The sequence below is a fragment of the Gadus chalcogrammus genome, chromosome 8 (genome assembly GCF_026213295.1).
Source record: "Gadus chalcogrammus isolate NIFS_2021 chromosome 8, NIFS_Gcha_1.0, whole genome shotgun sequence".
NCBI lineage: Eukaryota > Metazoa > Chordata > Actinopteri > Gadiformes > Gadidae > Gadus > Gadus chalcogrammus.
In genome coordinates, this window is record NC_079419.1 from 18,524,954 (window position 1) to 18,536,060 (window position 11,107).

The window sequence follows — 11,107 nt, forward strand, 5'->3', positions numbered from 1 at the left end:
ACCCTCACGGTTACAGGAACATTCATTTAAAAAACATCCTGACAAGGCATCCAAAGATCCGGCCTACTCAAGTCTCTGAGGGATCAGCGTTCAAGGCGTCCTACAATCAACATCCTGTTCGCCCGGAACGTCAATCAAAGTGAAGTCTTAAAATATAGCTTTGTTAATGGCGATAGTTAGTGATAGTTCACTGATATTCACTTGATTATTCAGGTGATGTGAATATGTTGTTCACGTTAAGTGCACATGATTTTTGTCCATGATAAAATGACGCGTCTTGTAGCCTACATTTAATGTTCCTTTTGATTTAAAAAACATTACAACCAATGCTGATGTTGACGTGTTTCTTTCTTATCCAACCAGCCTCCTATTGCCTATAGCAGTGGGCTAAACCTGGTTAATAATAAAAAAAAAAAAATATTCAAGCACTAATAGCCCGAGTGTGAGTGGGGTTGGTAATGGATACAGCCGACCCACGGGGAGGGGGGGGGTTCACTACTGCTGTAGTGTATCAGTTAATCCACCAGACAAGAGTCGGTGACGCCCACCAGGTCATGTGACTCTACCTGTTCTCTGCAGAGTGCTCTTCCCATAGGCCAGGTGCTTCTTCAGCCAATCAACACAGACCTTGGTGTAGTAGTTCTTCTTGTGTTGATTATAAGCTCTATCCTGATCCAATCTCAGTTTGGAGGGGACAGCCTGACGTACTGGAGCGACCCAGGTCAGGGTCTTCAGGTCCAACGCTAGGAAGTTCTCTCCATCGTAGGCAAACTGTCTATAACCATCAGTAGTATCATCCTCATCATCCCACTCACAGCCAGACATCCTCTGAACAATGTGGGCACCTGAGAGAGAGAGAGAGAGCGAGAGAGCGAGAGAGCGAGAGAGCGAGAGAGAGAGAGAGAGCGGTTAACTGTCTGTCTGTAGGTTAACTGTCTGTCTGTCTGTAGGTTAACTGTCTGTCTGTCTGTAGGTTAACTGTCTGTCTGTAGGTTAACTGTCTGTCTGTCTGTAGGTTAACTGTCTGTCTGTCTGAAGGTTAACTGTCTGTCTGTCTGTAGGTTAACTGTCTGTCAGTCTGTAGATTAACTGTCTGTCTGTAGGTTAACTGTCTGTCTGTCTGTAGGTTAACCGTCTGTCTGTCTGAAGGTTAACTGTCTGTCTGTCTGTCTGTAGGTTAACTGTCTGTCTGTCTGTAGGTTAACTGTCTGTCTGTCTGAAGGTTAACTGTCTGTCTGTCTGTAGGTTAACTGTCTGTCAGTCTGTAGGTTAACTGTCTGTCTGTCTGTAGATTAACTGTCTGTCTGTCTGTAGGTTAACTGTCTGTCTGTCTGAAGGTTAACTGTCTGTCTGTCTGTAGGTTAACTGTCTGTCAGTCTGTAGGTTCACTGTCTGTCTGTCTGTAGATTAACTGTCTGTCAGTCTGTAGGTTAACTGTCTGTCTGTCTGCGATTAACTGTCTGTCAGTCTGTAGGTTAACTGTCTGTCTGTCTGGGTGCTGCTCTAGAGGTATTATGGGATGCCCTCTGTGGTCAGTACTGTGGTCTCTGGACATGTGGGTGTGTTGGTAGTCATGGAAACGTGCGTGTGTGTGTGTGCTCCTGCGTGTGGTGTGTGTGTGTGCTCCTGCGTGTGGTGTGTGTGTGTGCTCCTGCGTGTGGTGTGTGTGTTTGTGCTCCTGCGTGTGGTGTGTGTGTGTGTGCTCCTGCGTGTGTGTGTGTGTGTGTGTGTGTGTGTGTGTGTGTGTGTGTGTGTGTGTGTGTGTGTGTGTGTGTGTGTGTGTGCTCCTGCGTGTGTGTGTGTGTGTGTGTGTGTGTGTGTGTGTGTGTGTGTGTGTGTCAGGGATGGAAATTAACACCCGCCACACGCCATTTGCGGGTGGATTTGTATGGTGGCGGGTGAATTGTGTCACTTCACCCGCCACTGTGGCGGGTAATACTTTCCAGTCAGGTCCGATCAAATTTGCATATCTCATACATTCGTTATATACGGCGCTGCACAGTTCCACAACCATTACTGTCAACATCCGGGCCCCTTCTTCCTCTACGCCTCTTTTGCTGAACTGCGACTGCCAATATCCGGGATAATATCGGTAACAGGGCTCTCAAGTCTCACGCGTTCGGCGTGAGACACACGCAATTCAACCCATGCACACGCTCAAACGCCACACGGTAGGGTAACCAGACGTCCTCTTTTGCCCGGACATGCCCTCTTTTTGACACACTTTTAAAAAATGTGTGTCGGAATTTCAAAATCGTCCGGGATTTTAACCCTTATAAGGTGTTCGGGTCTGTGGGACCCGTTTTCAGTTTTTAGCTTTATAAAAGTGATACAAATAATTATTTTTTTGAACTAAGATTCATTGGCTTTGGCTCATTTTCTGTGAGGAACATGAATCAGAAAACATTTTCAATGACCCCCCCCTGTATACCCCCCCATCACATTTATATTACACACAGGGTGTTCGGGTCCAGTGGACCCGGAGCTGTTTAAGTGTGGAAATCATAGGTTCTGTGCACCCTAATTTTCCCTTCTTCTTCTGTGTGTGTGTGTGTGTGTGTGTGTGTGTGTGTGTGTGTGTGTGTGTGTGTGTGTGTGTGTGTGTGTGTGTGTGTGTGTGTGTGTGTGTGTGTGTGTGTGTGTGTGTGTGTGTGTGTGTGTGTGTGTGTGTGTGTGTGTGTGTGTGTGTGAGAGAGAGAGGGAAAGAGTAAAGCAGGTGAATGGGCCCTTGGTGTGAGCACCCAAAGTGTGCACCCACTGTTTGCAACCTTGTGCATCCCGCACAAGGTTGCAAAATTGGAGCACCCAACACTATCAAGCTTGGGGACCTGACACTATAAAAAAGCTCTGTCAGCGTGGTTCCATACCACAACTGATAAAGATGACAAAGCGATTCTCTGTTCAGACTGCCCTACAGTTGATATTTGAAGAGACAGAGGGTTTTGATGGTGATGCAGAGGAAATAGTTTCGGAAAGTGAGGATAACATTTCAGAGTCTGACACCAAGTTTGAAGAGGAGGATGAGCATCAGCCAGCTCCGAAACGTAAAAGAGCCTCAGGACTAGCCCTTCAGCAGCCAGGACAAGCCTGCGAGCAGCAAGCCCCAGGACCATCCCGTGAGCAGCCAGGACCAGCCCGCAAGCAGCCAGCCCCAGGAACATCCCGTGAGCAGCCAGGACCAGCCCACGAGCAGCCAACCCCAGGACCAACCCGCGAGTAGCCAGCCCCAGTACCAGCCCGCGAGCAGCCAGCCCCAGGACCAACCCGCGAGCAGCCAGCCCCAGGACCAACCCGCAAGCAGCCAGCCCCAGGAACAACCCGCAAGCAGCCAGCCCCAGGACCAACCCGCAAGCAGCCAGCCCCAGGACCATCCCGCAAGCAGCCAGCCCCAGGACCAACCCGCAAGCAGCCAGCCCCAGGAACAACCCGCAAGCAGTCAGCCCCAGAAACAACCCGCAAGCAGCCAGATGTAGGACCAGCCCGTCAGCCAAAAAGAAACGCTGTGAAGTGCGTGGACCCATGATGGACATAAAAACACAATATACATGCAACCAGTGCAAAAAATACATATGCAATACACACACAGTGAGACTCTGCCCCTCATGTGTGGTATAGTCTGATATACGCATAATGGCAGTGTTCAAAGGCTTTAATGTGTTGTTCAGACAGATTTTATTGAGTATGTTTCAATTTCCAATGATGTTGATTATTTCCCAGTTATGCCTGTTTTATGAGGCATTTCCTTATTTTGTTGCATTTTAATACAAAAAGAAACAAAAACGAGTGGCACCTCTATTCATAAATGTGATTTAACAAAGGTAAAGGGATCAAATTTAACATATGTGTTGTTTATATTACTTGCAATTGGGTTGAGGTAACCATTTGGTGAGTATTTAAAAAAAAAAAGTTAGATTATGTTGAATTAAAAGGCCTAAAATGCAATGGGTCCACCAGACCCAGCAGCACCTCCTGTGTAACAAAAACACGAACACCCTATGAGGGTTTTATTAAAGCCTCATATATGTTCACATTGAATTTGAGTTGCGTTTCTCTGGGTCGTTCACGAGCAAGGTACGTGTTATTACTCTGTTTTCTGGGAATAATTGACGCAAGCAGAAACCAGAAAACAAGCCGTTTTTTCGTTTTTTCGTTTTGACAAGAAAACGAAAATCTAAATTTCAGTTCGTTTATTCGTTTTTTGGTTCTTACTGAGCGAAACGAATATACCACTCAATATCTGGTTTCCACCGGTGGGCGGGTCCTCTTATTGGCTAGCGTGCTTCATTGCCCTGTGCTCTTCATAATAAAAGTTCTTCTGTTTGATAATGTCGACAAAAATATTACTGTATTATAGACACTAGCAGACACAGAGGACAAGACCACCCACAGTCAAGACTGACACGGCTTCAAATAACAATAATAGTATTCATAATCATTTGAAAATGAGAATTTATGAAGTTATGATGACTTCAGTGCAGTTGATGTTTAGCCACAGTTAATACATGCAGAGCAGACCTGAGATCGCTGGCTGCTGATTTCCTCACAGCCTGAGAGCTATGAGGAATACAACTGATCACAACACATTTCTGACAGCTGAAAATTGAAAGATATTTTATATTGTTTTCATATTATTATTTACTGATGGTGTTTACAGAATGCGAGTGCGTGTTATATTGAAAGCGAGGCTGGGTGTGCCTATGAATATAGTGAAAAACCTTAAAAAACCTTAAAAAACAGTGAGTTTTTTAAGGGTATTTCGCGTGCATATGATACGCAAAACCCAGCATTAACTACTGTGGAGGGCGGATACGTCCATTTCGCGTGCATATGATACGCAAAACCCAGCATTAACTGAATGGGAAATGCAATATTTTAGGACAGATTCACCATTAAACGTGTTTCTAATGACATTTCTAGCGAGAAATGTACTTTTCCCTTGAATAATCTTCAGTCAGTGAATGTGTATGATCTTTATTAATCTTTATTATCTGAATGGGAAATGCAATATTTTAGGACCGATTCACCGTTAAACGTGTTCAATAACATTTCTAGCGAGAAATATACTTTTTACTTTCATAATCTTCAGTCAGTGATTGTGTCTGATCTTTAGTTTTATAGTTATTAGGAAGATTTTATTGGCTCGCTCGCATGTTTCAACAACGTCAGGTTGTTAGGGACGCTGCTTTCGCTAAACTAGCAACTCACGTGTTTCCTGCGTTTGTGTTATTAAACCGTTACTTTATGTAACTTTTAATGATATCATCTTGTTGGAAACACGTATATCTGAGAGCCAACCCAGTCGCAAAAAGCATACGTTGACAGTGTACGTTTTCGTGAACACTGGATTACGTCGCATTTCAACATAAAATAGCGTGTTAAAGGCGAGTTGCCTGCTCTAAGCAATATGAATAAGGAAGGGTAGGGGAAGAGAACGTTTGCAGGGCCAAAGGGTGGGGAGGGGGGAATCTGACGATCGGACTTGTGACAAAAGGATGGGGGGGGGGGTCTGACTACCGGACCTGGAAGACTGGGACAAAGGGAGTGGGGGGGGGGTTCACGAGCGAGAGAGAGGAAGAGGGAGAGAGGAAGAGGGAGAGAGAATGTAACACTGTAGTTGGGCTCCCCGCTGCTCTTGGTCTCTGCAAGACCCAAGATGGCGGACGTCACGAAGACGCGCCGTCTCTTTAACACCACGTGGTTACACTCTACGGCTGCGTTCTATACTAATCAAAATTGCACATTAGACTTAACTGAACCGGGAGGAATCAATCCAATTTGAACTCCTTGGCCAAGCCTCCATTTTAATATGCAACTAAGCTAGATTAACGTTAAAAACCTGACCTTTCCTCCCCCCACCGTAAAGAGTTTGGAAGTTTATGGTCGGTAATAAATATACCTTATGGTGGCCCGGCTGAACTCGAAGCTTATCACCAAATAAATAACACTTAACACACTGGGGGTCCCTTTGTGCAGGCTACCATTGCCTTATCAAACAGCCAGGAGCGCCCAGGTAAACAAAGGGATGGGGAGAGGGGGGGAGAGGGGGTACTCGTGTGTAGGGGGCCTGGAGGGGGGGGGGCGGTGGGGACTTCACGTGTGTAGGGGGTCAGGGGGTAACGACCGGACGGTGGCTAAAACAAACTTACACCTAAATGTTCTTATAACCAATCCTATTTCAGTTTTAATCTTTAAAACAATGAGTTATACTTACCTCAGACGTGTGGGCCTGTTGAAGTTGATTTAGCGTCGCGCCCGCCGAGATTCTTGGGACTTTCTTCCAAACGTCGGTGGTCACCAAATATGTTGCATTTTCTCGAAGAAACTTGTCCAATCCCAGGTTGCTTTAAACTCACTTCATTTATTATAAAGTCGTCTGCATGTTTCGGCATGGTAACTGAAGCTATACGGAGGGAATTGTAGCTAAAGAGTGGAACACGTGTGAGAGATAATAACTCTGGCTACTATGGGCCACGGGCAGAGGCCCATGACCCTTCGCGGGTGTCGCTGCAAATCTCTGGGCTATGGGCCACGGGCAGAGGCCCGTGACCCTTCGCGCGTGTCGTTATTAATCTCTGGTCTCTTCACACTGGGTGCACAGGTAAGAGACCGTCAAGTGGGCGTGGCCTAGTGGGCGTGGCCGGGGTGCCGTAATGGCTTCGGCTTCTTCGTATATATAAAAGTGCTGCTATCTGTGGCTGGAGCAGCCTCCAATAAGGTATTGCTCCCCTTGTGGCTATGTATGGTATTTACGGCTTATATGTTTGGTCCTGCTTCATTTTGGTCTATGTGTGGGTAGCTTAGATTCTTAAAATACGTAACAGAATGGAAATACATTAAACCAATCAGTAAGATGGGGTTGTGAGCAGTGTGTAGCTGAATAGGGCCTCAGGTCTACGCTACTGTATTCTGCTGTATTTGATATCATCGGTCAGAATAGTGTTACTAGGGGAGACACACGACAAGTTTGAGAACCACAGAGATAGAGGAACGTCTATGGTCCGGGACTCTAGAGAAGAGGAGTGCTGAGTAGAACAGAATATAATTTAATCGAATGCAATAGAGTAGAGTAGAGTAGGCCTAGCCCTTTGAGGCTGTGACGGTGATTAAGGGATCTACTAATTGGATTGACTCGAGAAGAATAATAGAAGTGAATAGAATTGTATCAAATAATAGAGCGAAGGTATGCACACTACCTCTAGGCCTACTACTCACTACAAACGCTAAAACTAGTTTATAACAAATCAACCTAGTTTGTGATCAGATTCCTATGGCTACTCAGCAATCCAGGTTATTATTATTTCAATGACCAATTTGAATGTTGGATGACAGGGGCGGCCAAATCACCTGATACACAGGTGTACTAAAATATGTTTTACTCATGCAGAGACATTAGAAAGGGAATTGACTTCCGTAAGCATCCCTAGACGAAATCAACTACCGGGCCCAAGCCGAGCAGCGCCTACCTGGCAGCTCCAGGATCTGCGTGAGGGGCTGACACTCGTAGTGAGCGGAGGACACCGAGCACTCCGCCCAGGGACCCTTGATTTTGCTCTCTTCTGACTTCTTGCAGACGTTCATGCCGTATTTAGACATGATGACCCAGTTGTTGGTGGAGGTGGATGCACAGCCACCCGAGGCAGCCCGTAAGGAAGCCGCCAACTTGCGGACAGGCCATGGATCACAGAAGATCGTTCACTAAATACACGGAGTTAGAACGAAAACAAACGAGACTCGCAAATCCTAACCTCGAAAAGGGGAGAAAAAATTAAATCGTTGTAAAAAAATTATGTAAAAAAATGTTTGCAAGCGAATCCAATCCAGTACTGTGTGATCGCGGTGTCCAGTTGACAGAATAATTATCTAGTTACAGATTCGTTGGGACTTCCTCAAGGATGATGTCTGCATTCCACCGGCCCAGTACTTTTATATCAGGTACTTTGGTTGATGAAAAAAAAACTTTCGTGAAACGAAAGCCAATCAGAGACTTGGGAATAACTATCCAAAAGAAGAAGGACGTTGCGCTATCAATCTCTCTGGGAAGTGGTCTGCACTTACCCTGCCTCGGGCCCGATCATTCTCAACCTTTTAGAGCAGTTTGTCGGAGACGAATGAATCTAAGGAGATCTGGGTTAACCCTAACCCTAACCCTAACCCTAACCCTAACCCTAACCCTAACCCTAACCCTAACCCTAACCCTAACCCTAACCCTCATGACAGGTATCGTCAGTGAAATATAAAGTATGCCAACAGTAAATGATGACACATGTAGCCCTAACCCTAAACCTGACCCTGACCCTAACCCTAACCCTAGCACCGCCACTGGACGTTGAACCGCAACTGAGACCTGGTCCTCTCCTGGTCCCGGGTGAGGTCATCCTCCGGAGGCTGACACGATGCTGAGCAGCGGTCAGCAACCCGCGGTTCACCGGGCGGCCACACGGGGACGCTGCGGTCCTGCTGATCTCTTCAGCACCAAGACCCCGTCACAACAGTAGACCAGAACGCATGGAGTCAGCCTATGTCCACCGACATACTCCATATTTACATGTATGTAAACAGTATACTATATTTTATATTCTTATTGTGTGTGTGTGTGTGTGTGTGTGTGTGTGTGTGTGTGTGTGTGTGTGTGTGTGTGTGTGTGTGTGTGTGTGTGTGTGTGTGTGTGTGTGTGTGTGTGTGTGGGGGGGGTTGTGTTTAATCTGGGTATACCAGGTATACCAGGCCTCTCTTGAGGCTCTTCTGCCCGTTCGGTTGCTTCACTTATCTCCACTTCAACTGTTGTTGTCCACCAGGTAACTAATGACGTCACCGCCTTTATTAATTCCCATTGGTCGAGCGGGTCCGCCTCCGCCCTCCCCTCGAGTCCCGCCGGTTCAAACCTTCAGGAGACCAGACGACCATCCTCCACACTCAGCATGGGGGCGTTGGGACTGCTGCTGCTGCTGGGGATCCTCTCCGGGGGGTCTGCAGGTAGGACCCTTCAGAGCGTCTCGGTCCGAACTATATATAGACCCGGAACTAGAACTATAGTTGTCCCGAAGCAGTGCTTAGTTTCGCTGTCCTTCCTGTGGATATGAAACTGCGTTTGTGTACAATCTCAAACTCGAACAACTAATCCACAGGATGATTAATCATTCACTTGTTCCGATATTTAAACCAAATTTTCAGAAACCAGTTTGCGTTTTGTTTCAAGTGCGTTTCATTTTGGGTTCAAACTGAGAAAACGAGACTAAACCGGATGATGATGTTAGTTTATCAGAACCACTTTCATACTGTTCGACCCTACTCATTTTAATTCCATATCAATTCATATCATAATATTTATATATGAGTAAATATTGCCTCCCAGGTCAGTGAAGTGTTAATAATAATGTTTATTTCAGTTATTCATATCTTATACTACTTAAGGAAACTGGCTCATTAATATGTTTGCTTGATCAACAGAAGACACATTTGATCTCACTATAAATCATTCCTGGATCAGAAATCCTTGAACGTAAAAATGTATTTATTAAAATGGTGGATTATGGAATATATAGTTCTAAGAATGAAACAGTTAGTAACATTTACATTTACATTGAGGGCGTTTAGCAGACGCAGTCATCCAAAGAACATTAGTCATCAGAAAGAGGAACAACAATATATCACTGTGGGTACAGTGAGGATGTTCATAGAACCAAGTGCCAAGCACTAACAATCACCAGGTTAACCCATTCCCCCTATACAACACAGATAGCTAGGTTAACCCATTCCCCTATACTACACAGATAGCTAGGTTAACCCATTCCCCCTATACAACACAGATAGCTAGGTTAACCCATTCCCCATATACAACACAGATAGCTAGGTTAACCCATTCAGTGTTTCCCCCAGTAAATGTCTCAGTCAAGGTGGTAAGCAGTCGGTGGTGTTGTTGGTTTGCGCCGTGCCGAAAATTTTTGGGGGTATTTTGCTCAAAGATGCCAGTACGCATGAATGAAATAAACGACTGTTTATTTCCATATAAATAAACAACAGTAGGTACAAATGTTGTGCAAACATGCAGACACTACAAAATAAAATTAAAGAAAAGTGCAAATTAAATACAAATAATGGACAATACACTTAACTTTTGTATGCAAATTCAACTATTTACAGTTCCTTTTTTGGATCTTATTTGCGGCACAGCTGACAAGAGGCATCAGTGCATGCAATTCTGCGTGGCTGTGCAAAGAACAGTTCCAGCGCCCTGCTGTAATTTAACTTTTTTTTTTTTTTCAATACATTGGTAGTCAAGGCGGGGCCCTAGTCTTGTTAAGGCGGCCGCCTTAACAAGATAGTGCTGGGGGAAACCCTGCCATTCCCCCTATACAACACAGATAGCTAGGTTAACCCATTCCCCCTATACCACACAGATAGCTAGGTTAACCCATTCCCCCTATACAACACAGATAATTAGGTTAACCCATTCCCCGTATACAACACAGACAGCTAGGTTAACCCATTCCCCCTATACAACACAGATAGCTAGGTTAACCCATTCCCCGTATACAACACAGATAGCTAGGTTAACCCATTCCCTGTATACAACACAGACAGCTAGGTTAACCCATTCCTGGTGGAGGATTCAAACAAAGCTGTTTTTATTGTTTTAGACAAAGTGTTTCACTGTAACCTGAAGAGATGTCAATACAGTTAAACCCATAGACAGGGGGTGGAGCCACATGCTGGGGGGGGTCTGTCTGTCTGTCTCTCAAGTGATGTGCAGCATCAACCTGTCTGTCTGTCTGTCCACAGTGATTCACTCTCTGAGGTTTTTCTACACGGCGTCGTCTGGCCTCTCATCCTTCCCAGAGTATGTGTCTGTTGGGATGGTGGATGAGGTTCAATTTGTTCACTATGACAGTGTCAGTAAGAGAGCCGTACCCAAACAGACCTGGATGGACCAGCTCACCAGAGACCGCCCAGACTACTGGGAGTGGGAGACTGATAGAGAGCTGCGTAACCAGCAGGTCTTCAAGGTCGACGTAGAGAATGCTAAGAAGCACTTCAACCACACGGGAGGCATGTTCATTCATCACACACAAAAATGTACTGTAACTAAGCACGCACGCATGCGTGTCCA

The 11,107-nt window shown here is 45.5% G+C and overlaps 2 protein-coding genes across 2 annotated transcripts in view; one reads left to right on the forward strand and one right to left on the reverse strand.

The window, feature by feature from the left end:
• Window positions 1-454: 454 nt before the first annotated feature.
• On the reverse strand, window positions 455-7,593 carry LOC130387908 (major histocompatibility complex class I-related gene protein-like). The gene is made up of 2 exons (XM_056597201.1): window positions 7,464-7,593; window positions 455-845 (listed from the first exon to the last, which is right to left on the reverse strand). Exons 1-2 carry the CDS (start codon window positions 7,591-7,593, stop codon window positions 553-555), a joined length of 423 nt encoding a protein of 140 aa, XP_056453176.1. The 3' UTR covers window positions 455-552.
• An 892-nt stretch (window positions 7,594-8,485) lies between these two features.
• Window positions 8,486-11,107, forward strand: part of LOC130388373 (major histocompatibility complex class I-related gene protein-like) — a 7,139-nt gene continuing 4,517 nt past the window's right edge. Inside the window, exons 1-3 of the mRNA XM_056597844.1 lie at window positions 8,486-8,547; window positions 8,796-8,973; window positions 10,780-11,046. Of these exons, the coding sequence (XP_056453819.1) occupies window positions 8,506-8,547; window positions 8,796-8,973; window positions 10,780-11,046 (487 nt within the window). The 5' untranslated portion in view covers window positions 8,486-8,505. The remainder of the gene's footprint in view (window positions 8,548-8,795; window positions 8,974-10,779; window positions 11,047-11,107) is intronic.